Source organism: Ostrinia nubilalis, chromosome 21, assembly GCF_963855985.1.
Source record: "Ostrinia nubilalis chromosome 21, ilOstNubi1.1, whole genome shotgun sequence".
Taxonomy (NCBI): Eukaryota; Metazoa; Arthropoda; class Insecta; order Lepidoptera; family Crambidae; genus Ostrinia; species Ostrinia nubilalis.
Genome location: NC_087108.1, coordinates 753,981 through 781,208, shown reverse-complemented (window position 1 = coordinate 781,208; position 27,228 = coordinate 753,981). Strand labels below are relative to the sequence as shown.

At 38.4% G+C, this 27,228-nt stretch overlaps 2 protein-coding genes and 1 long non-coding RNA gene across 4 annotated transcripts in view; 2 read left to right on the top strand and 1 right to left on the bottom strand.

The window, feature by feature from the left end:
- The window catches only part of LOC135082018 (GAS2-like protein pickled eggs), a 201,893-nt gene extending 183,787 nt beyond the window's left edge, over positions 1-18,106 (top strand). For both annotated transcript variants that reach the window (XM_063976767.1, XM_063976766.1), the window contains exons 3-5: positions 1,103-1,666; positions 4,239-4,920; positions 15,230-18,106. In XM_063976767.1, coding sequence (XP_063832837.1) covers positions 1,103-1,666; positions 4,239-4,920; positions 15,230-16,143 — 2,160 coding nt within the window. In that variant the 3' untranslated portion in view covers positions 16,144-18,106. The remainder of the gene's footprint in view (positions 1-1,102; positions 1,667-4,238; positions 4,921-15,229) is intronic.
- Positions 18,107-18,638: 532 nt separating this feature from the next.
- Positions 18,639-20,681, top strand: LOC135082031 (uncharacterized). The gene is made up of 3 exons (XR_010259327.1): positions 18,639-18,870; positions 19,472-19,531; positions 20,295-20,681. It is a non-coding gene; the product is annotated as an uncharacterized LOC135082031 (long non-coding RNA).
- LOC135082028 (protein takeout) overlaps positions 20,625-27,228 on the bottom strand; it is a 31,048-nt gene continuing 24,444 nt past the window's right edge. Inside the window, exons 2-6 of the mRNA XM_063976780.1 lie at positions 24,086-24,178; positions 23,411-23,558; positions 22,676-22,809; positions 21,445-21,610; positions 20,625-20,891 (exon numbers count right to left, since the gene is read on the bottom strand). Of these exons, the coding sequence (XP_063832850.1) occupies positions 20,753-20,891; positions 21,445-21,610; positions 22,676-22,809; positions 23,411-23,558; positions 24,086-24,178 (680 nt within the window). The 3' untranslated portion in view covers positions 20,625-20,752. The remainder of the gene's footprint in view (positions 20,892-21,444; positions 21,611-22,675; positions 22,810-23,410; positions 23,559-24,085; positions 24,179-27,228) is intronic.

Here is a 27,228-nt window from a genome sequence, read left to right as displayed (position 1 = left end):
TACGAAACCCTTAAAAACATTTCGTACCCTAGCAACGAAGCTACTTAATGTATGCCAATATTGCCAATGCATTAGAATCGGCATAGAAACCTAACACTTTTAAAGACTTGCTAATAAATAGATTGCAACACAGGTAGTGGAAAAAGGCGTTTCGTAGTGATGTCTGTAAGCATGGACATCGATATTATGTAGTAGTTAAAAAAAATCATGTTTAGGGTTTTAAAGACGAAATAAGCACTTGAGCTCGAATTAAGCACACAAATTCTTTGAGTAATGAATGGATTCGAAATTAGGTACGAATTAGTAGTTTAGCGGCCTAAAAAGGATATAAAAATTCGTAAACTTGGAAGAAATTACTTGAAAAACATTGAAAGATATCTCTAAAATATTATTATGTCTGTAGATTCTAATTTATTGCATTATAGCGTTACTAATTTGTTAAAACATTGAAGGTGTACCGTTATATCGGTGCACCTTCATCGTAAATTAAACATTTGAAAATCGATATCACGTTGCCGGCACGATGACATCACTAGCACGACATCACTATGCAGATTGAAAAAGGCGTTTAGATTATGTTGAACATATCACCGTCGCAGCCAAATGGCAGGACATTATGCCAAATTAGCTATTGAAATGTTGTAAGTCCATATAATGGAGATTATCATGGCGCAAATTTTGTGAAACACGTGGGGAGGCTGCAAGACTTCTTAGAAGGGAACTGGTGATATTAAATTGCGAAACTAATACTTATGCAACGTTAGGTATAACTACACACACTAAAAACATTTTTGGAAAACATTTACATAGATAAGAAACAACTTAAAAGAGTCAAGGAAAAGTAAATGTAACGTAAATGAGAGAAGAAATTTGCTTACCTTCATCACGCAAACTGAATTTGTCATCGTCATATTCCCTTCTCCAACTTACAAAAAACACCGGTTAAGTTATAGTTACGGTTAAAGTAAGGTGGTGCAATTCAGCCTTAGTTTGAAACATTATTTGCTGAACTGAACTCGAGAATAGTACCACATGCCCTTGATTTGTTTGGGTTTCTAATTGAGTAAAAATCAAAACTAACCTCACTTTCTCTTTGTTCCAGCACGCAAACGCAGTCCGTGACTCCGCCCGGTTGATCCTCGAGTCTCCAGCGCCAGAGTCCGAAGACGCCATGACCCTGGCCCGCGCGCTCCGCACCAGACCGCCCGTCAACATGCTCCCAGCAGCCAAGGCCGGCACCTTCTTCGCTAGAGACAACCTTTCCAACTTCATTGAATGGTGCAGACGAGCTCTGGGCATTTTAGAATGCCTGTTATTTGAAACAGATGACTTATGCTTGAGGAAGAACGAAAAGCACGTGGTGTTATGCCTTCTAGAGGTTGCCAGAAAAGGAGCAGTGCTAGGAATGCCTGCTCCGTTATTAGTACAGATGGAGAAGCAAATAGAGAGGGAGTTGGCAGGGGAGGAGATCAGGCCAGATGAGTCTGCCTTAGGTCTGGTGCCGTTGGGTCCTCAGCCTCAGTTGGTGACGAATGACTTGAGGAGTCTGGACGAGCGGGTCAGGGATCTGGTGGAAAGGTGCTCCTGTCCCACACAGTTCCCCATGGTGAGGGTCTCGGAAGGAAAGTACAGGATTGGCGACACGAGGCTCCTGATTTTCGTTAGGGTGAGTATCATCTTTATTTAGCATCTATCTATCAACACTAGTATTCAGAATTTTTCGAAATACTTACGAATATACTTAAAGGCGACTGTTTAAGAAAATATAGCCTCTATTATGAATTTAAAGTAATCATAAAATAATATAAAGACCAGCTCCCCAGAGTTTTAGAAACGAGACAAGTCTACCAAATACGTAAGAGTTAGCTAGCATATTTAAACATTCGCTCAAAGATATTTACACAATCTTATTAATTGAAAATTATTTGTTACAACTGTGATATTTTGAGCACTATAACTTTAAAGATAGATATTAACATCAACTACACGAATCTATAAATAGAATTGACCCTACTCGATCGAGTATTCGATGACAACGATAAAAATAGCGTAAACAATACAACATACGTTCTCAGAACAGCTTCTGTTTGAGTCAGAAGCGATGACAATTATTTAATTGCGAGCAATTAATGAGGGCGTGAGGTATCCGGCGGCTGCGAGGCGGCTCCGTAATGCATGCAAACGGCCCCGCTTCCTGATCACCTTACCGTGTTACTGGTAATTAACGCCATAGCTGTGGCAAAGAGTAGGCAATGTACAGAGGTGCATGCAGGAATGTCTTAAGAAGTGCCTTTAAATACTATGCCTATCCGCTTAAAGAATAGCTTGCCTAATTTTGTGGGGACTAAATCTATCGAAATCCTGGGTCCAATCCATAGGTAGGGAGCAGGACACAAAAAAAATGGAATGAAATTTATTTATTTATTTATTTACTTATTGAAAAGCGGAACCGATTCATTCTTTTTAGCTTAGCTTCACCGTCAATATGTTCACATGCGATGTGCATGTCATTGTGAACATATTTTTTCCCCACTTTGTTAAACGGCTATATGCAGTTTCCATCAAAGGTATCAATATCACAGCCAAAGTGCTCAAAGTATCGATCTTTTCATAGAGTAGGTAGGTACAAATCCATTACCTAAATTAATGAAATTGCTTCTCTGTACGATATTTAGTCGTTGTTCGCTTATTGTATTGCGATAAATCCAAAGATGAGAAGATCATGGACATTATAAAATTATGTGACATCATCACTTATTTATTAATCCATTATCCTAGCTAGACTCTAAGTGCCCTAATTTAAAGTTTAGTTTCACGTGAACAATTTATTATAGTTTTTTTTATACTACGTGTCATGCAGTATAAAATGTTTCTTTACTTTTAGTAAACGAACTTGAAAGGTCGTTTTATTTGTTGATAATGCTTGAATTTGAAATTTTATCTGCTTTTTCTTCAAGGTCAACTTGTACAGAAATAAATACGAAGGATGTACGATAAGTTTTTTTTATTGAATTTGAAAAGTTTTTTCGTATTGTGCAAATATGTCTGGGATAGTTATTTATACGTATAATAAAGTTAGGAAATTGTAATGAATTATGAAACTATTTGACTTGACCAAAATGCTATGACATAAAAAACTTTAGTAATCATTTTATTTCAAGCTTCTAGAGTAGTGACAGATCCTAGTTTGGTTACAGTACCTACATACATTGGTTAAGTAGTACTTACTACAACTTACTTAGTGTACCTACACACGATTTAAATCATAAACGTATTTATTGCGCCAAGTTGGCAGCCTTGTTTGTTTTGTCCGCCATGCTACAACCAGCTTAAGATGGCAGATAAGTTAATGCAACCTGCCAATATATTGAGAACACAATACAGCTAGGGGCCCGTGGGAAAGCCTCAGACCTTGGCAATTCAATTGATAGAAACAGAGAAACACACGCTGACCTCTATTCACCGTACTTCAAACCTTGCTGGCACCCTTAAAAGGATGCTGACCAAATCATACGACCAATCTAAGCTGACCCGCGAGCACCAACAAATACTCGAAATTGGAAGCCAGCTTCATTTGGCCGTGTTGAAATTGGCCATTATAATTTGACCTGCCTCCGTATATGATGAGTTCGAAAATACGTGCCAGGATATAATAGCTGTTTATAAGGTCGAATTCCTAATGTTTTCTTGCGATATGAGACTAGTTCGATTTGCCCAAACAAGGAATCGAACGCTGGGCATGAATCATCGCAGACTTTAATGGATTCAGATCTTTGTTTGATGGCCTCAGATTTGATGGAGGGATACGAACCTAAACGGGTATCTTGATATTTGGAGAAACGGATCATTGTAATTTATTTGTAGAAATCGAGAAACGGGGCCATTTTGATCATAGAGCAAGCTACTAAAATAAAACGACTAAAGTTGCTTATTTAAGAAAAAGATCACAAATAGGCAGTAGGATAGTTTTTAAAACAGATAGGTAAATCCAAACGAGATCTATAAATGTGTATGCGATTTTCACAGAAATTCGTTGATGAATATACTTGAAATTTTGATGTTAGAAATTGGAAGGATTTAATAATAAATTTCAATTACAAAATGTTCATTATAAAGGAAAATTTTAAACTAAATCAAATAGCAAAAACCAAATTTTGAAATATCTACCAGAAAGTTCACTGCCTTCATCTTTATCATGTAACGTGACAAACTTACTCATAACCCCTTCTTTCTTCCAGATCCTCCGCTCCCACGTGATGGTCCGCGTTGGAGGTGGCTGGGACACCCTCGCCCACTACTTAGACAAGCACGACCCCTGCCGCTGCCGCGCACAGCACCGCACCTCGCTGTCTGCCCGCCTGGCACGCCCCAAGCACGACCTGGCCGGAGCCACGGTCACCTACGAACGCCCCGATCCCGGCCCCACCTCTCTGACCTACAAACCAGAAAAATACGAGAAATACGAGCCCATGTCGCTCCAGACGTATCAGTACAACAAACTGTACAACGACGACCCGAGAGCTGGGCATTACCAGTCGAATCACAGGCTGAGCGATGCTCCAACTAGTCTTCCTTATATGGGCGAAACGGACAGAGCTGTGTCGCCTTACAGAAAGATCACTCCAAGAGCTCACAGTCCTTCCACTGGCAGGAAGTCTTCTTCACCTGACAGAAGATCTAAAGTGGTCGTATCTTCAAATCACCTGGTTCCAACTCCACTGGGTAGGAATAAGAGCCCAAGGCCGGTGTCACCGGCACCAGCAGCCGAGTCTGCATCAGACAACGGGTCGGAGGTGTCAGATGAGGGATACAGGAGTCTGGGAGTGGTGGCCGGGTCCACGCAAGGATCGCCCTCGACGAAAACTACGAACAGATACTCGATGCACAGCCAGAATTCGATGGAGGACGCTGAATTTAGTGGTAAGTAGTTTCTCAATATTTTTTGGTTATTTTTATACGCTTTGCGTTTGCTTAATGCGGGCAGCGCAGGATCAATTATTGTAGAAATCCTTGGGGGAGGCCTTTGCCCGGCAGTGGACATCATTTGGTTTAAACGACGAAGACTAAGATACGCTTTTATTGAATTGAGAACTCCCATAGGATATCATGAATAACGATGACTTTTTGACTCCAAAGTTTTACTAAGGTCACCGTCTGACTGTTTGGACGCGTAGTTTAGTAATTAGCATTAGCACCTCCGTTTTAAGGTAGCTGCAACAAAATATGTCCTCAAACAATGTATGGACTGTGATGCAAATAATTTACAACACAAAATATTGAGTGTTGCGTAAACAATTTGCGTGCAGTATCCGTTAAACCGGGCTAGATAATAGGCAGGTCGTCGCAGTTAGCGTTTTAGCGAGGAAATACATTGAAATGCCCCCGCTAAGCGGTCGTGTGCAAATTGTTAGTTTGCTGTCCAAGTGAAAAACAGACGTGAAAAAAGATAGTTGAAAAGTTTTCACTGAAAAGATGCAGTCTAAATACGCACACATTGTAACAAAAAGATGAGCAAATAACCTACAAAATACCTATACGCTTGCGCTGACTTCAAATTCCTTTACTAATCCGATATGTTATGACAGCTACCACTGAACCGATTTTGATGAAATTTGGCATAGAGATAGTTTAAATCCCGGGAAAGGACATGGGATAGTTTTTGTCCCGGTTTTTGAAACAGGGACGCGCGCGATAAAGTTTTTCTGTGACAGATAAAATTCCACGCGGGCGAAGCCGCGGGCGAAGCCGCGGGCGAAGCCGCGAGCGAGCCGCGGGCGGAAAGCTAGTCTCAATATAAATGACGAATTTGGCAGTAAATTAAAAGTCTTATCTTAATATTGTTTGCCAAATCCGCTGAATCCTCCTCATCAGGCCACCCCAAAGACAGTTTTGCAACGTTGTCGTTTGCGCGCGGACCGTTAAATTGTCCTGTTAGCGGATGAATAGGCGTGCGTCTGCGCATCGTTCCGACATGCTTTCAGCGGAACTCGCAATAGGCTGGATATGGGAGTGAGTTGCTGCTAAAATGGAAGCTGCTGATTGCTGAAATTTGATAAAAACTGTGTAACATCTCAAAAGAAACAAAATTTACAATACACACCTCAAATTACTACATAATTTTATGAAATTAGATGAATATGATAAGCCCCGTTGAAGACTTCAAATTCAAGCTCCAGTCCAAACGTGTATACGCTTCAGCCATACATTAAATTTACTGTTAGTGTATCATTGTCATCATCACCCTAGATCAATCTTTTGACTTCCTACAGATACAGTCCTAGAGCTCAATGAATTCCTATGTAGCCCCTTATGTGATTTTTTTTCATTGTGTTAGTCAAAGGTGTCGTATTCTTCACTAGTATTGTCTACCTCAATCACCTCTTCAACAAATATCACTAGCCCAGTTAACGCACCATTTCGGTCTGCTTATCCAAGTGCCCTCATCAGGTCGTCCGTCCATCGGGCTACTTCTCAATTACAAAAACCCCATTGCCAAACACAATTTGTCACCTATTGTGAGTGTTCAGTTCCCACGTCTGTTTTGACACTCGCCGCCTATTGTCTGAAGACGATTACAAACACTCGCAAATAATTTCAACATTCTGTATGAAGATTCGTGAGAATTTTTACTACTCTTAATATGGTGGTCTACTTCAACACATCATGGAATGGACAGACCACCCGCGGACAGACACTATTATGGTAGTCTCTTTCAAAACGTCATGAAAATACACCAACCGCTGCTAGTTTTGCCCAAAGATGCATGTGACCTACCAGAATTAAGACACTTTTTGCACAGGTATCGAGTATGATATTAGGCAGAAGGGTACTGTGACACCTACAATCTGGTGAAGGTCGCGGACTCGCGGGAAGAACCTGGATGCGGGCAGCGCAGGACCGGTTATTATGGAAAGCCTCGGGGGAGGCCTTTATCCAGCAATGGACGTCATTTGTCTGAAACGAACAATACCTACAATCTGATCGAGCTAACTGCGCACCACGCTGGAATGCGACTCCCTCCCACTTACCCGCATACCTCCCCGCCGCGTTCACCCCGTCCGTACCAGAGCGTCGATGTGACGTCACGGCTGTCAGGTGCGCAGTTACCTCCGGGTTGTTTATCAGCTATCCTATAAAACAGTTCCTAAGAAACTTAAGTGCTGGTGCGTTTGTCAATCAATACTATCTTTTACAAGCTCTCATTTGCCAATTACGATTTGCCAATAACAAATTGGTAACAATCGAACCTCAAAGTCACTGTTGACCTTAATGCACACCCACTGAGATTACTATAGAACCAGGCCAACGGCGCCAATATTTGCACATATGGCTCATGACCGCACAATAGCTGATAGTGCTGTGCAAATATCGATAAAAATCTGAGTAATGATCGACCCATTTCATGATGCAAAAGACGTCATGCTCGATGTTTGTGATGTAGCTACCAACGGTGACAACACATCGGATAAAACCTACTCAGTTGATGCAAAATAGATTCTAGTAAAACTGCAAAAGATGTCACAGTCACTAAATATTACTTCGGGTTTTTCCATAAATTGTGCCAGTTTGGCAAATTATTTCTAAATGTTTGGTTTATTATCGTTAAAATAGCTTCATTACTTTTGCTGACTGATGCCTGATTGCCTGAATTAGAACAATGTTTATGAACAATTAAGTAAAATATCGACGTTATCGACACTTCAACATCACTATCCGATACAAAAATGTCGCGAAATCTTCTAAAATGCGGGCATTGCGTTATGTAGATGAGTTTTGCAAAAATATTCGGCTGTGGAATGTAGAGCAAGTATTGTTTTTGGACTGAAGAAGTGTAGAACTAACATAATAACGCTTTCAGTGTTTCTGAATACGTGCGTGAGCAATTTGCAGGCGACAGCGCATCAGGCTACATATTTTTTTGGAAATGGGCACCTATTAAAAAATACATAAAGGTGATTATATGGATGTGCCGTCATTCCCCATCTGCCAAATATAACAAACTAGCGGCCGCCCGCGACTTCGTACGCGTGGATCCCGTTTTACCCCCTTAGGAGTTGGATTTTAAAAAATCCTGTCTTATTGAGCTCCTTCGTTTTAAAAGGAACCCCTATGCAAAATTTGAGACTTCTAGCACTTGTACTTTCTGAGATTTCGTGATGAGTGAGTCAGGCAATCAGTGACCTTTAGCTTTTAGAGACCGAACCCAGCATCCCTGTTCCTCTAGCTAGAATCTAACTTACAATTCATAGTCAAGTACCCAGCTCCATTCAACCATACAATAACCACTAAACTTTCATTGATACCATCAAATAGCTGCTTTAAAACGTCATATTACTCATTAACCACCCATATCTGTCCAGGAAGAATGCAATACACTTTCGATGGCATAAATTCAATGCAGATGGTCCTATACACCACACGTGATATGTATTTCATCAAATTCGCTGAGTCAGTCTTTCATGTCGTCCTTTTGCATATTTGCATCCATTACCACAATGTTCATTTGCTAAGCAATTTCAAACCCTGTGTGGTTGAGAATAAGATGTGTTGTTTGGAGAAAGATCGGTGGTGGAACAGTAAGTGCACTTAAAATGGTGCAAGGATCACATTGTTAGGAGTAATGTACACAGAGACGTATTTAGAGCCTGGTATGAGTTGACTGGCGCCACTAATGGATTTAGTTATACGTATTCTGAACAAGATATTATGATTACACTGCACAACAGCATTTCTGATGATTGGGTTATGTTACATGATATTAGTCCAATATTTAATGACGATTAGAATAGAATAGAATAGAATAGAATGTATTTATTGCTTTTTCTGTGTACAGTTTGCAGTTGTTAAGGCATAAAATTCGTTACAACAGATTGCTCATATTGAGCATGCAATATTAAATTGTACAGACGATGCCACATCGAGACAAAACTTATTTCGACGTAGTACTGGTGACTTTGCAACAAACACGTATAGTCCGATGTGCTACCGACCGATTTCAAATCTGTGATTGAAATATCTGTATCAGCTCTGGTTAAAAAAATATGACACTTGGGTCTTTTTGTAAAAAAACACTCTTTTTTTAGAGATGATCCTATTTTATGAAGTTGTTAAGTTGAAAAAACTTTCTTTTATTTGACTTCCTTGCTGATGCTGAAGGCAGACAGCTCTTCTGAATGATTCAACAGCAGTCAGCCATCATGTGTGCATTCTAGTGGCCCTGATAGCGTCCCTCTATCGTACGAAGGCCCTGGTGGATTTGCTCGCCATGTTCTTCACTTAGATCCTTAAGAGTTGTGATAAAATTGTTCAGGTGATTGCGAAGAGAGTGTAATTCGATGTTTATATTACATCCAACCAAAAAAACATGTTTGTAAGTGACTCATACGTTGTTCGATGTGTAAGAATAGTAAGATTTTTACGGATTTTCCAAAAAAAAATATTAAAATGCCAAAATAACTCATTCCATGTCTTTTCGGAAGACTTGAAGATCCTAAATCTCTAAAACGATCGTTTAAACCATCTTGGCTACATGGTTTTGAAAATTTCGGGTCACATTCAAAGTCTCTACCACACTGACAGTTTTCGCCTCAAAATCCTCATGTGAAGTATCAACATGAGGTTCAGGTGACTTCTTAGGGTTGAAAAGACATCTACATGCCAAACGTATGCAAGGAATTACCATTTAGTTCAATATTTTTTGGTTAATACCATTTTTGTTCAAAAATAAAAATAACAGTCGTCGCGATGGTTCAAGGGTTCCTTTCAGATCATAGCGGTTTCGTACCTAAAGGACATTGTCAGAAACGGCCTCAGATTCCTGGGCACAGCAGTAAAGTATCAAAATTGATCTCTTACTTTTTGAATACATAAATATTAATTAGATTGTAATGGACACTTGAGGATTAGAAAATGAAATAATAAAAGTCTTTTATATGTATTCCATAATACTATGACGACATCCGGACATTTTAGGGCGTGGCCTGCTCCATATCCTATGAAGTTCCATAATTTGTGTCGATAAAATCTATGTAAAATCGGCACAAGGCAATGCCGTACTTCATTGTTAGGAATCCACGTAATAGTGATGTTGATTGCGGTCATCATAGACAATAAGATACCGATCTTGTAAATAAAATAAATCGTCCAAATTGCTACAGTATGACTAGATTTTAATTAAAAGTTAAAAATATATTGCACGATACTACAAGAAGCTATCTAATGTGTCCAACTGGTCTAAAAGGTCATGAATAAAATAAAAAGAATTGTGATCATAATACTGATATTGACAATGACATAAATATGGGATCATCTTTAATATATCTGTAACAGTTTCAAAATCCGATGAAAAATCCAATGCCGCTTAAAGTGAGAGAAATGTCTAAAGTTCTAATAGAATTGAAAGTTTTATTCACTCAAAATGCTTATAACAATAATTGGTAATACATTTCAAATATTAAGTACCTACCTTTATAATGTATCGATAGAACCAAAATGATGTCCTCTCAGTTTGGAAAGGGAAAACCCAGGATTGGGGGAGCGCTCCAGGCAATTTTCAGAACATTTCATAGGTGGTAGTAAATAATATTTATTTTATTATTAAAATTGAATATTTTGATATTGATAAAATTGAATATACCTTTCGATTCAAATACCGAATATTTTTCAATCGATAAAAATTATCGAGAATTGTTAATAATATTCAATTAAAAGTTGTTCAATCCCTAGTCATGCATAGACTAAGACGGTAACCATGGAGATAGTTAGTTTGGTAAGTCACGTGTTAAATGTCAAGAGTGGAAAGTAAACATAGGATTCATGTTATTTATTTACGTGCAAAATGTAAGTAAGTAAATGATAAAAGTGGAACGCCGAGCTATTTCCAAAACCCGTCCAATATTATAATACAATTTGGCTGCGACAACTACAATACAGAACATCTCCTAAATCGATGTGCATACAATATTATAATACAATACTAGTAAGTAAGAGGTTATGATAACAATATTGCTATCAATAAGTTTATAGAATTGGTCCGCCAGGAATAATTGTTCTTACATAAAGATTTGTGTCATTTAGAACCTAGAAAGTATTTTTTCGGCACTGTTGATCTAACGGCGAACAATGTATGGAGAACGAACATTGTCCTTTACACATATTCTTATTTGTTTATAAACGTAAAAACTCAACGCATCTTTTCCACGCCTTTTGTGGAATTCAAGGCTTATCTTTCATTTCCACTGGGTCCCCAAACTAATTTTTGTAAGCCAATTTTACGAACTTTGTCACATTTAAACGGATTATTTAAACATATCCTCTCCGCAAATGAAACAAAATTGATTTAGATCAATCACACAAACACTTCTTAATGCTACCATATTAAATTATACAAAGAAAACATAGTATTTTTTGAACTGTCGGCGAATTAAGACTGAAATTTAGCAATTTTTGAGTGAAAGCTATAACACGTAGACAAGAGCTGCTACGAAAAAATGGACGGCAGATTCAGAATCAGCGACGTCAAATTAGTAAACATCATGTAATGAAAGTCAATCATCAGCCAAAAGTTGCAATTTTGTTGTGCAGTGTTATCTGCAAAACTACTAGTTCTCTCTTATGAAAAGACAGAAGGAAAGTTGATTTAAATCGCTAATGATGATACTCAATAGTGAACTCAAAAACCAACTCTGATTAATATAATCTAATTTTCTAACTACTAGATTAAGGGTTTGAATTCAATAGAAACAGAATGAAACGTTAAATATGATTAAGATCAAATCGGAGTATAGAATGGTTGGTGAAAAGAGCTCCAATTAACAGATCTATGGACGAAGGTGGATGTATTGTTAGCTAATCAAACACTGTATGTAGTAAAGAAGTAAGATGTTATAGTATAACATCATATACCTACTCGTAGTATTTTGTAATAAAAATGTAATTTAGGACCACCACGGGAGCGCAGTCCGGCTCTGTATCAATCCTTTCTTTATTTGCACCGAAGGCAAAGAGCATGTCAAGTGTTATGACTCTCGAGTGGTCTTCAGCAATACTTTAAAGATGTGAGGCATTGTGAAAACCTGATTGCTCTATCATACTCGATGCTCAGATAAATGTTGCGAAGGTTGATAAAACACTTCACGTTTTGTTGTTATTTATGTTTTGCAATACAAGTAAAGTAAATAAATAAATTGAGTTGGAAAGCATAGTTGTCCACGAAATGTATCCAGCATTTTGAAATCATCCCATGGATATAAATATGCGATGTCATTTGTTCGCAATTCAATTTCACCCCAATGGGGAAATTGATGGGGAATCGCCATATTACATTCATTTCAGATATTTTTTGCAGAAAAATACGAGTACCTATATTTATGTCTTTCTTCTTAGATCACTTTAATTCTTCCTGTAGGTCTCAAAATTGATTCACTGGCTTAGACATGGAAATGTCAGCAGTTATGCGCAATCATTAAAAAAAATAGTTTAGATTTAGGCAGAAAATACTCGAATACGATGGTAACTTAATTTCTTTGGGCACTTCTTAGCGCCAGCCTTTAGGTATGCATGTAGCCACGAAAGTGGTAGGACTAACTAAATAAGGATGTGTTTGTTTATTACAAGCTTTTTTTACAAGCTTTTTACAAGCTTTTTACAAGCTTTATATTGACTTCACTTGTTAGTATGTGTGGGACAAATCTTGTAACTGAAATTAAGACCAGTTTTCCTCAACCGATTGAGCTGAAATTTGGATTACTTATGTAAGTACGAGGACAATGCAATGTTATGGTACCATTGAGCTGGTCTGATGATGGAGTCAGCAGGTGGCCATAGGAACTCCTAAACGAAACGGCAGAATCACATCGAATTTGGGTTCGTTGATTTTGTCTTCTTAAGCACTTTAGTGCTAGATGATGTCCAGGGTCCTGATGATGGAGTCAGGAGGTGGCCATAGGAACTCATAAACGAAACGGCGGAAACATAATCGAGTTTGGGTTCGTTTGATTCGTCTTCCCGAGCACTTTGGTGCTAAATGATGACCAGGGTCCAGATTGAGATACAACTAAAAAGTGTAAAATAAAATTATAATAAAAAAAATTTCGAAAGCTTGTAGCGCAAACAGAAAAAAGAAGAATAAATTCCATGCGCGATACAAGCTTTCGAAATTACTTGAACATAGCATACAATTATTTTTTTCATTTTAGTACAACTGCATTTCAGAATAAAGCTTGTTTTTAAAAAAGATTTTTTTATTATAATTTTAAGTGCGCTTAGAACGTAACTAATAAAGAATTTTTTGAAGGACAAAGCCCGAAGGTCGCAAGAGACCGCCTCGCTAGCCAGGTCCGCCTGGCTTCGCTCTCCTTTTTAGTAGCAACCACATTCCTGACGTAAATGGTGCGGCGATAGCTGACAATGTGACCGAGTGATCTCGAAGTAGGGCTGGTAAAATTATAATGGAGCAATTATAAAATTGAGTAAAAAGAATTCACAATTGACGTCCCTTTGCGTATCAACGGAAAGATTTGTTTACCATGAGTGACTATGAAAATTTAACTTTCCCCTGGGACAAACTTGACCTTCACTGGTTGGTTTTTTATTGGTGATCGAGCTGTAGATCCTGGCTACACAGCAGTTGCAACGGTGGGAACGAGAGGTGGGAATAGTCCCGTGTAGTTCGTTTATCATCCAAAATTCAACGTTGATGTCTTCGAGTAAGCATGCTTCGTCAGAACTCAAGGATACTTGCCATGATTAAAGTGTCTAAAAGAAGCATTTTTAAACATACTATACTTCACGTACTTATTAATACGACATTCCCATTAATTTCTCTAAGTTTGTGTTATAAAGTGCGTTCACTCACTACAACAGCCCAGTCCAGCGGTGGACGGAGATTGAACAAGACAAACCTATAGGCTATCGTCTACATTTCAATGACTCTTTGGATAAAAGCACCAAAAGTTCTTAAAACAATGGCTCTGAATTGGATTACTGTAAGTATGTGCCTCCTGGGGCACATTATGATTCAGAATACTCTACATGAAGCGTAACCAACCAAAGCTGATAGCTATACATAGTTGATAGCATAAGCCCTTTTGATTAAACTAATGTAAAAATTGAACCAATACCTTAAGAGATCGGTCAGCCTCAGCCCTGAATCCGTTCGACACCTACGCCGAATATGGTGTGATATTAAAACGAACGATAGCTGCGCGCGCGCTGACGAATTTGATCCACGAGGCTATGTATGGTGAAACGTACAATGACATATCGGAATGCATTATATCGCGGCCCTGAATTTGATCTGTATCCTATCAAAATGTATCATAGATCTGGAAAGGATTGAGCAAGTTTGCAAGTCAAGTCAACAATGTAAAATTGCATTTTTTCAGTACATAATTTTAGAGCTGAAATACAGCTCCTTTAGGGTAAAAGTAAGTAGGTACGTACACGCCCTGGCTAATTTTATTGTGATAGCTCGAAGAATAGATAAAATAATTACTAATCAAAAGATTATGTGTGACTAGACCACCAATCTTTTTATCGACCACGTTCCACGTTTCCACTCCACAGTTAGAAATCTGTTCTAAGTATAGACGATTCTAACAACAAATTGTTTATTTTAGAAGCTGCTATTAGGCACCCTTACTTTTACTTTGATCCCAAATATTCTGGACGCGACACATCTGTAAAACTTTTCTAAGTTATTGTAGTCGTATTGTTACAAAAATAAACTTCAAAGCTATTAGACATAACCTCATAACTATGGGAAGGTCTCGATTTAATAGTCAGTGTACTTTTAAGGCAATAAATGATAGACTAGCTTGTGCATTATGGCTCACCCGGAAAGACAACTTCAGCAATTAAATAACTCAAATAATCTAGCTGAGCTATTATCCACACTTCTAAAATGGAAGTGGCGGGTATCAGGTATTTTAATTTGTATGGATTGGAATTACAAAGACATTTATTTATTAGGCGTGTCGTATAATTTAATATCAAGCTAAGATCGCAGTTTGTAGCTTTATACTTTTATGGTGTGAATGAATTATACTTTGATGAAGTGACAAAACTATGTTTATTTATCATAAACCATTATTAGAAAATTCTATGAAGAATAAATAATACCCAGATTTAAATTCAATTAATGAATAGCTCTTGTGTGACAACAACATGACCACTAGTTTTATCAATAAATGAAGTAAACATATTAATATTTTCCCTTTTCTAATTTCAGAGCGTCTCGACCAAGATGATGGCTGTCACATGGACAGAAACGAACGAGTAGATGTCTACGTGAGCCTCTCCACCGGCCTCCGAAAGACTGACTTCTCCGACACATTCTACGGGGGAAAGAAACCCGGCTCTATCGAAGACAAGAGCAACAGAGGTAGCCCTGAAAGAATCGTAATCACAGAGAATAACGATTCCCCCAGCAAAAGCCTCAGACCATCAAGGGACGCGATAGAATCCCCCACGAAGACAATAAGAAGTCGGCAAGCCAGTCGTATTCCCCATTCACCTGTTAGGAACAGAACCCCAAGCCGTGGGAATACACCAAGTCCCAAACACGTAGCTAATCCTGCTCAGACATCGCCCAAGCTGACTCCTAAACTCCCTCCAGCAGCGAGGAATACCTGGAGTGGTCGCACAGCCCCCAACCAAGCGAAGGCTAAAGCCAGACCTACCATTGGAGCTGATACCTTCGAGAATCCCAACAAATCTCCCAAAGCCAGAGTCAAAGCTGTTATCCAATCAGAGGCCTTCAAGAGAAACTCTCCGCTGCGAGCTAGCAGCGCCACTCTTAGATCACCACCCAACCAGAAACAGCTTAGTCCTTTACTAGAAACGATCTTAAGATCCACAGAAAATGCGAAAGACGACGCAGCGGTCTTGGAGAAGATGAAGGAAATCATTAGGACTTATTCTAAAGGAGACAATGATTCCTTGTCAAGGACCAGCTCGAAAGACTCTGATTATGCTGACTTCACCTCAGCCTGGGTTATGTCAGATGGGAAATTAGAAAGATCAATGAGCACTAGACAATTAGCTACACCTAGGAAAGACCAAAGGAATGGCGGCACTTCGCGGATACCGGCGCCCGTGTCGATCGGTTGCCGAAGGTCTACGTCCACCTCGCAGTTCCAATGACAAGGAACCTCGGAGGATAGTGAGGAAGTCAGTGATAAGTGACCCAAAGACTAAGCTGCGTGACGTCCAGTGATTTGGTGTTCACCGACTGTGTAGTGTCACAAAGATAAACTTGAAATCCTGAAAGTGATAACTGAAGTTCCGATTGGTTGGCAATAAAATTAGGGTATGTGGACGATGTGTGATGGTCCAGGATTCGAAGTTTCGTGGCATACTTATGAGATTTTTAACTGTCTAAAATTATTTAGAGGCAATTTTTAATGATATAATCTACAAACATCAAGTTTGCCTAAAATTATATTAAGGTCTATTTATCTTTCTATATTGAATAGTATAATCATATCTTTGTGGAATTAGATGTAGATGTGATTAGGCATTTTTAAAATGATATAAATGACAGAATTTTTGTACTTTTAACGGTAGTTAATCGAATGTCTTAACTAACTTAGTATTAGTACTAATTAATCTATTGACTAGATAATTGTACTAACCTTAACTGTTACAACTTCTAATCCATCGTAAGTTGATGATAAATGATCATCATCATCTGTAGTTTGATTACTATGATGGTTTGAAAACGTAGGGTGAAGAGTTGTTAAGATTATTATTTCGCTCTAAAATTCAGCTAAAGATGGTGCTAAGCGATGAAAAGTTAGTTTATGTTAGTTATTTTATATTGTAACAATGATTACGATGTTTATAGATATTTGCTAAGTTTTGCAAATACTAGTAATACAATACATGATCTATGACTGACTATAAAAAATCATCAAGCATTTGTAGATCATTTATTGTATTTACAGCTGATTTTATTGAAGATGATACGCTGTAGATAAGTTTTATAACAAGACAAGTTTTAGTTTTTAATGTATAATGTCCGAGCTGACGAATTTTTTTGTAGTTAGTTTTGTTTTAAGTTTTAGTTTTAAGTTATCCCGGCCTGGTTCAACACTAAAATTTAAACCGGAGACGCATTCTAATGCATTTATTTGAGAAATCGATCCATTCCATAAATATAGAGCCGGGGAAATTGGCAATGTTACACGCACAGTAATCTCAATTTTTAATTTTCAGATTGTAGGTTGTGATAAGGTTAGAGCTTATAAAATATCCGTAGTGTTTTTGAAATTTTAACTAAATAGGATAAACAAAATTCTAGGTCATATGGCATATGAATTTGAACAATAAACATCCATCGTTATACCTCATTTTAGTATACGTAGAAGTACTAAAATTAAGAAGAAATATTTTTTCACTTGCAGTTTTAACAAGTTTAAAATTTTAGACTCAATGAATGCCATATAACCGTCCGATGCTAGCATAGTTGTAGGACGTACGATTCATCAATCATTGCTATGGATAATTTAATGATTTAATTAAATTGATGATTGAAGTTTTCGAGTCAAGCGTACTCAATGTAAATCTTAGGCGATGACGCTCTTTCAAACATCTATGTTAAGTGTCTAACGTATAAAATTATTCAAAAATATTGTATCTCTACTGTTAGTTATAATGCTCTACCTTTTACTTTAATGTTAGGTCATTTGCCTTTATTTTGGCGTAACACATAACTTTGTTTTAAGTTTGTAGTGCATAATTGAAGCAAATAAAATAGTTTTTCTATTACCCTAAGGCAAATGACCGCTATATTTTGCTAAATGGTGCTTGAATGTTCTCAAATGTGTTAATTAAAATAAGTAATGTAATTTGAGGACAGTCAGTAACTAAAGCAGTGTTCGCTGTCGTGGTAAATATCTTTATTACATTGTCATTTAAAAAACTAACAGTTGGAGCTTCCCAAGGAGCTATTTTGGATCTGTTTTCTTAAAATGACAATGAAATAAAAATATTAGTTAGAGGCTAAGTGGATCTTAGTTTAAGTTACTGTTTCTTCGACATAATGTTACCAGTGACTATGCCATAGAAATTGTTATATTTCACTGAATAAACCTATAAAACATTTCTTGTTATTTCTTTTCCTGTCTTTTTATACTATGTGATATAAAAACCTAAACAAAATCTAAGGACAGACCCTTCTTTCCCATTGGACACACTGGGCAAGTAACCAATATTTTTGTAGAAATAATATTTTTGTAGAAATATCGTCGAAAAGTTCTACAGTATTTTTTTAAAGGGTACATTTGCTAGGGCCCTCTGTAACCTACTGGGCGGCCCTCGATCCTTAAATGTCTAGGGCCCCCCAGTAGGTTACAGAGGGCTCCTGCAAATGTTGAACATAGCATAGTTATAGATAATGCCTTCAGTTTTTATATAAGCAAACTTGCTCAAATAAGATTCATTGCTTGCAATATTTGTGAAGTAAAACTTTGACTAAGTTACTTAAATTCGTAATCAAAATAAAGTGTAATCATTAATTATTATGCGTTCATTCTGGTTATTTTACATGACACCAGAAAAATTAAATAAATCATTAATTACCTCACAATTTATGCCAGACCTTTGTCGTTGAAGACATTTTTCAAGAAAAAGAAGTTTATCCTTCTGTCAATGTCACGCTGTCAAACAAAAACCACCCTGATGACCAAGTCGTGATCCAATTTTAACCTGTGCCTGATGCACCTTCCCCGAAGGTCCACCGGAGGATGAGCACCAGGGTCCTCGTAGCACATTTCTGGGAGACAGCGTTTTTCCTCTTGATCCTCTTCGCCGCTTATTTGTCCATCAGAGGGCTGATCAGGGCCACGAGAGGGTCGAGGTGTTGAAGGAGTAAGTTTTTGATCATTAAACAGATAAATTCAAGCTCAGTTTTGTAGGATTATGTGGTTCTTGCTAAGGTAGTGTACTTGCAGTTGCATTTAGCGCCATCTATTAATAAAATGTAGAATCTTGTACACATGGTACACTTGTCGCTTCTTTTAGTTGTCTGAAAACTTTACATTATTTATAGGTAATAAACTTGTATTACACTAATTACGTTGGTAAATAAATTGTGAATGGCATGCATATTAATACTTCGTCATCATCATCATCATCATCTCCTCTATTCTTATAGCCGTCCACTTCTGAACATAGGCCTCCCCCAATGCTTTCCACGTTGCCCGGTTGGTAGCGGTCTGCATAATAGGTATCTACACATTAAAATTTTCATAAAGTTAGTAGTCAACAACTACCCAATGCGACTTTCCATTTTTGTTTAAAATAACACCCTATCTATGTATTAGGTAAAATGCTAAAGGGTTAGCTTGATATTCCGTTGCCCGTACATACATTTTGAATGTAACATGTTTAAAAATTATACTTATCATTTAGGCAGGCGAATTATGAATGATATCTTATTGTATTCTAATAATGTTTTATTGTGTTCCAGTTATGGAGCTGGATGCCATCCTATTGGGGCTAGTCCTGTATTTACTTCTAGTGGGCATACGTTAGTATTTTACTTATATTTATCAAGACCTATAAACGTATAGGTGTTGTGGTTAAAAATCATACTCTGTTCGTGGAGATTCTGGTTCGATTCCTAGCTCTAAGTTGTGGTTTTTAGTGGTGATATTATGAGTTTTATTTGGCACACATGTTTCAATAGTAAATAAGATTTCATCTGTGTCATCATCATCATCATCTCAGGCATAGGACGTCCACTGCTGGACATAGGCCTCCCCCAATGATTTCCATGTTGACCGGTTGGTAGCGGCCTGCGTCCAGCACCTTCCTGCTACCTTTATGATGTCAAGTCCTGTTATTATGTCAAGTTAGTAGGACACTTACCTGGCCCTTCTTATATCTTGTGCAACTTTTCCTTGATACTTGTTGACAACACACAACTTCACACAACATTCTTCCACACTTATTTACTCTTTATACTGTCTTCCTTCACATGAATTTTACCAAGACCATTGTTTATTTTGAGAAAATTATTTCTTTTTCTGAAATAAATGAAGCTTTTGTAAGAATAAAGCACAACTAAACAGTTGACAAGATGTAAAGAGAATATCCATCTACCTCCTCACTTAATTGCTTGACAGCGTTGCCAAAGATAAAATAATGTCATAGTAAAATTTTAATAATATTCCTTCATTATCATAATATTATAGGTAATCAACAAACGTTAATCTATGTGAGCTAACACTAGTTTCAGAATAAAATAAAAATTAGACATTGAACGTTTCTAAATAAAATTAATTTTACAGTGATAATTATAAACGAGGCCTTCTGCAAGTCGATATGTATGAAGAATGCTAGACGTATAGCAAACGAAGAAGCACCAGATGTCGAGCTGAATGAGAGGAGGCCTTCAAAGACGATAACCAGGGCACCACGAAGAAACCATGGCACAGGCGACGCCATACCGTCTCGCATAAACCACTTGTAAACCTCAGTAGCAAGAAGTTCGAGAACACAATAAGAGATGGCGCTAATCGTCCTACTAAAGATGTATATCGCCGCCACCAGATGTCACTATAACAGATTGAAACCCCAAAACAGAGAAAATCACGTGTGAAATCAAAACGAAATGCAAATGATTTGTACAAAATTTATTTCTTACGTATACTAATTAAAGCAGGTTGCAATATTAACCTATGCTTATCATTCCTAAATTAATTTTATAAATAGTCAGGACACTTAAAAAATACAAATAGTTTTACACTTATTCCTCAATGAAAATTTTGTTCATGGGCACTTTGTCAAATATTTTATTCGTCACGTCCTGAAAAACGGAACTGAGGCTTTTTTCGTAGGATTCCTTCAGCTCATTGAAGACAAGCTCCGAGTTCTCGTTCAAGAAGCTGTGAAAATAAAAGGAATTCAGTAGACACTACCATAATAAATATTTCACTGCGCCATCTAGTCTCAAAATTAAAAAATCAACTGTGAGCATCGGGTAACTGACGCAGCTGGGATTCAAACCCACGACCTCTGCTAGGTGCCACAAATAATAGAGGCCACGCGGCCTGACCTCTGTTTTCATCATCATCATCATCTTCATTCGTCTACAGCCCTTGTTTTCCTGTGTACCCTTGGCTGTTCCTTGATGGTACAGTGGACATAGGCCTCCCCCAATGATCTTCATATTGCCCGGTATCGGCCTACCTACTACCTACTATCCAGCGCCTTTCTGCTACCTTTTATGGGGTCGTCGGTTCATGACCTCCGCTTCAGAACCTTGCTGCCCCATAGGCCGTCTGTTATGCGTACTACGTGCCCTACTCATCACCACTTCAGCTTGCCGATCCGTCGGGCTATATCAGCGAATTTAGTCCATTTACGGATCTCATTTCTGATTCGCTCTCATAAAGAAACACAAATGAAGATTCTCTACGATTTTCTATCAATACTCACATGTTCATCTGGTCGCCCAGCCTCTTGTCCCCGTTGAACAGGTTGGAGAAATTGAGCAGCACTCGTTGAGGGATGAACTTGACCTTGTAGTCCCGGATGTGCATGTAAGTCTGTCCATCGCGCACCACCGGCTCGCCGACCAGGTCGTGCTTGACTACTAGGTTTACTGAAACATTCAGGGTAAGGTGGGTGAATTTAAGGTGATAGAGGAAACCGGGCCTTATTGCTAAGACCAGCCGTGGAAGATATTCCAGACAACCCAGGGAGAGGATGAGAAAATATTCAAGAAAAGGATATCTGAAACCATCAGGATGGCGGGCCAACAGTTGTGTTTAATTTGAATTTAGATACAAAAATTGATTCCTAATTCTTCTTTTTCTTGTCGTGTCGACAATAAACCTACACAGTGTCAGCCCAAAACTCCGCCACAAGAGTGGCGTTGTCAGTAGCTCAGTAGCCTTCATAATCATCTTCTTGCGTGCTGAGTGTGAGTTTAAGAGCGCGTTTCAAAAATGTAAGAAATTCTTAGTTTTTGAACGTTTCCCGCTAGGGGCGCTGTACAATCCGTCATACATTTAATTTAATGTAATTTTTTGACGCGCTCACTAGTGAGCGCGTTTGATGTAAATTCACACTAGGCCCTCAGATGTTTTGGCACGCAGGGCACGAATTCCCAATTGAATTTGCTGTATGATAAGTGATTTTTTCTTACTTCATTCATGTTTTTTAAGGGCTACTATAAAGTCGATGATTATTTAAAAGATAAAAATGTTTGGGATACGTTACTGCCTAGCTCGCATAAATATTTATAACTTTGTACATTTTAAAGCATGTAAACCTTTGAAAAAGAGGCTGACAATAGTGACTGAGTTTCTTGCGCTGCTTCTTCTCAGTACTGGCCCATTTATTGTCCTGAAGCAGTGGTAGGGTTAATACTGGGACGTGTAAAAGTGCTTTTTTTAAGCCTATTTACAGAAATAAATGAGTTTTGATGAGTTTTTTTAAGTTTTAACAAGAATCAAAATACCTATTTTAAGTTGACCATCTATTGTTCTAAAAGTTTATTCTTGAAGTCGTTTCGTTCAAAAAATTTGACAATATTTCTTTATCGTTGATGGTGTATCAAACTTAAAGGATTATTCCTACCGTTCAAATGGATTTCCCAAGAACTTTAAGCTCCAATCTTGTTCTCTTTGTCATTCTCCTTGTCATTGCAAATAATTACACTCACTCATGGTAATGTTCGCGATTCCCTTCCCCTGTATGGGCAGCACGAGGATCCTGCCCTTCATGACGTAGTCCGCGATGAACTCCATCTTCGGCGTGATGGAGTCCGTCCGCAGCCGGTACTGCTTCAGATCGGCTCTGGAAACAGTTTGTTGAGGATCAGAAGAGTTCTTGGTAGTAGAGAAAGTGAAGGCGAGAGTAGTTACAGGAATTTATAGACTCAACGGGACTAAGCAGTGAACTCTAAAGACAAGGGCTGCCACAATAGATCAAACCTGGTCGAGTTGGCGCAAGTAAAGGCCCAAAAACCAATAATAATAATACAGGAATTTATTCTAACTCAGGGTATTTTATGGTTTTTTACTCGTAATAAGATTTTATTAGCCTCTGTCTTCAGCACTTATAAATTTTACAACCACTGCTAATCCCACCCCATTTCTAATATTTTAAAAAATGTTTGCCATCAAGTACATTACGGACTCTTTCGAATGATGAATTATCGCAGAACTTAAAACAGTTTTTGTGTTGGCAAGTGGGCTTAGCTAAGTAAAATGAAGGCTTGCGAAAAGCAGCTGACTGATCCTGGATGCAGCAAGCTGATGACAGGGTAAAATTGAGTGTATTAGAGGAAGCTTAGCTATGTCCAGCAGTAGGCAGCTTTACTTCGCTGACGATAACAATAAGTTTTTTTACAATTGTAAAATAAACTTTATATCAAATAGGTAAGAAGCAAACTTACTTGTAGGTAGTGAGCTTGGAGTTGGTGAGTCCATGCAGCTTGATGTTCTTATAGTTCTGTGTGATGACGACGGGTCCTGCGCCGGAGTCAATGTTGATGGCGGCCACGTGGAGAGGCTCCATGCGCGGCACTGATAGCGAAGGGATGCCTGGAATTTTAAGGTAGCTCATCAATTATACGTATACTCTTGCCCGCGACTTGACTCGTATTATACTTGGCCTAACACCACTTCAGGACAATTTAGAAACTGGTTTCATTCAGGTTTCATTTTGGAACCCTTTCTAGGCCTACGTCATAACATTATCTGCGTTTTGTTTTGACTTGCAGTATGTTTAGATCAAATCTACGCGACTTAATTTGGATCAGATCCCCAAATCTGATGCCAATGCAATAAAATTTTGTGATGTTCCTATTTGTAAAGTGTTATCAAGATAGCTTTTTATATGCTCCCAAGTGTCTCCAGTTTCAAAAATCTGTTCAACCACAACAACGCGTGCAAATCGCCATCGCCGGCGATCCGAGGCCGATCCGAGGATCGTATCGATCATAATAGGCCAATGACAGGTCGCGCGGACTGTCATGTGGCCTATGATTGCGCCGGCGATGGCGATCTGCACTTGTTCACACTGCGTTGGTGTAGTTGAGGCTTTAGTTTGTTGAAAGGCGGTGACTTACCATCTCTCATCTTCCGTAGCGCGTCAGGAACCGCCGCCCGCAGACATTCATTCAGCTTCGTGTCCTTCTGCCGACATTTGTGGAAGTCCTTCGCTGAAATCAGTAATAAATAAATAAAATATTTTATTTTCAAAGCGCAAAATTAATAATTAAATAAAAATAGAATCTGGCTGAATATAAGCTGGCACACTGATATTGCTGAATTTCAGCCAGCGCCGGTTATGTAGCCATTTTACAAAAGACAAATTGTTAGTTACGCAGCCCTACAAAAGGCAAAAACCTATTTTGGAAACAAACCATGATACAGGTTCTGTTTATTTAAGGTTTATGAGACAAGCTTGGCATTTTTGCAGATAAAAATACCAACTCTTTTTTCATAATCATAATCATTTATTTATTGCTTCATAAGTGTACATAGGTGGTGATCTTAAACTTAGTCTCAACTTATGACCCTGTAAGGGTGTTGCAAATCTTGTATCGTAGGTACATTACTAAATATTCTACAATAGTTAGTAATAATTAATATTGATAAATTATAAAATTAATTAGTTTACATAATTTTACATTACAATTAAAATACAATAATGTTTTTCCATACCTATTCATACATAATTTTCATCATCGCATCCTACTCAAATTATAGAACTCCTGAATACTATAAAGACATTTTGATATAAGGAACTCTTTTAGCTTGGCCAAGAATAATGAGTCTTTTTCAATATTTTTTAAATAGGTAGGCAGTTTATTATAGACTACTATGGACATGTGGTAGACTCCTGATCTTACCAGGTGAAGCTTAGTGTCGGGTAATGCTAATCTATCTTTGTATCTTAAGTTACGGGGTGCTGAATATTGTTCTTTTGCTTGAGAGTAAATAATTTTATTCTCTCTGACAAATTTACATAGACCTAGGATATAAATTGATGTTAGTGTTAATATTTTTAGTGATGTGAAGTGTTTTGTACAGCTTTCAGTTTCAGTTATGTTTACTATTATTCTAACACATTTTTTTTTGTAGAATGAAAATGTCCTTGGCATCTGTGCTATTCCCCCATAGTATATTTTTAGATCTGTGCATTTTTTTAATTCGTAAAGCGCATAAATAAATCTGGATAGCTTAGTCGAAATTTTATTTACATGTGGTTTCCAATTTAAGTAGGTATCAACCTTTTTTTGTCAGTAAGTAGGCTATAATTAAGCTATTCTTAAAGAAGTCTCCAAATATGCCAAATCCAGAAGCTTCAGTGTTTGTCTTGATATGAACGTGTCCGTAATCGCCCCGCTAATCGATTTATAACCATCCTTGACCTTTCTGCTTGAGTCACACGTTGCATAACGCGGTGAATGTGCGAGAGAAAGAACATACTGGAAGCAGCCTCAGTAACCTCAAGGTTTCGGTGCGCGTCGCGACAGAAACAAAGACCGAGATGGGAGTCCGCGACCGTTACTTGACTTTTGCCCGTTTTCACCATCAATCCGTAATTTTTGAGTGACCCTTTAAAACAAAATTCCTAAAATAGTAAGACACGGGTCTTAACGCGACGTTTATTAATGAGTTACATTACAGCTTGACGTGATCGCGTTAAGACCCGGGTGTTACCATAGAGGTCACTTAAAAATTAGGGATTGATGGTGAAAACGGGCATTAGGTCTCTGTCTCGCTCGCGAACTGACGCACATTAGCTAAAATCAAGTAGCGGTCGCGGTCTCTCGTTAAGATAGCATTCGGATCAAGACGACCGCGACGAGAGACCACGACCCGAGACCGCGACAGGCAACCGGTCGCAGGTCGCAGGGCGACAGCTACTTACGAATCTTCGCGACACGAGTCGTGCGACCCATACGAATCTTACTAATTCTATTAAAATTTCGTCTTCGTGCGAAGAAAACACGGCCATTTTGCATCTGTCGCGCCACGGCACTGCCTTGTGAGCGACCGAGTCGCGCGACGCAAGTAGCCGGCAGGCCACGCCCACACGTAGCGCGACTCGGTTGCTTGCATCCGTCAGCACTTCCTATTAATTCATATAAAGCAGTGGGTCGCGGTCGCCGGTCGCGGTCTCGAGTCGCGGTCTCGCGTCGCGGTCGTCTTGATCCGAATGCTACCTTTACGGTTTCGTTTGTCGGTCTCCTGTCTTTGCCGCCGCGATAGAGACAGGACACATAAACCTAAGTCAAGTAATGGTTGCGGTCTCCTGCTCAGTCTCTTGTCTCGGTCGCTTGTCTTTGTCCCGACTCGATACACACCATCATTTTTATCATCAGGCTAATTCTCCACTGCAAGAGCCTTATTTAATTTGCCAGAGAAAATGGAGAATCTGACCTACTGGACAGATGGGTTGGAAAGGCCTGATGTTCGCTTATTTATCTTTAATCCTTCAAGCTCCGCGAATCTAGACACAATAGATAATCAATTGTTATGACATTAATTAATGCCGTCTTGGACTCAATCGGTTAAGTCGCATCCTACAATGGGATGGTACTATTCTACACTACCAACCACACAGCTTTAGTTTTAGAAATAGCCAAACCATCTGCACCAAATTATAGTGTGGCTAAAAATACAAACGTGTTTTTGACGACTTCCGACAGCGGAAGCCGGAACTGTGGACGAGAAAGAAGCCTGCACCAATTTTATGCAATTTGCGATGCAGATTTGCAACATTCCATATTTTTATGATGGCAATAATCAAGATTTACATCTTGAACGAAACTGAAACCCACCCAGTAAAAGTTGAAAAGTTTTGGAGATTATTTAATATGAAATAAGAGAGTGAAGTGGTAAATACGCTGAAAAAAATAATTCAGACAATGTAGCATTGTTTTAATTCAGTATTCCATTAAAATTATTTACAGAAAACTATCAAGAGGTCAAGAGTTTGGAAAAAACTAATCTTATAAAACTCGAAAATTTTTGCAAGTGGGCTTTTAGAAAGCACTTGCACGTCCTAGTAATAACCCTATATGGTACTATTACTTATTCTGTGTCACTGCTTCGGGACAATAAATGGGCCAGTGCTGAGAAGAAGCAGCTTCTTCCACTCAGTCACTATTACATATCTACATATATCTATCTACCTTTTCTGGATCCTAATCCACTTTGAGAAAAGGAGATTCAGAAATTATAGTTACCATGCCAGTAA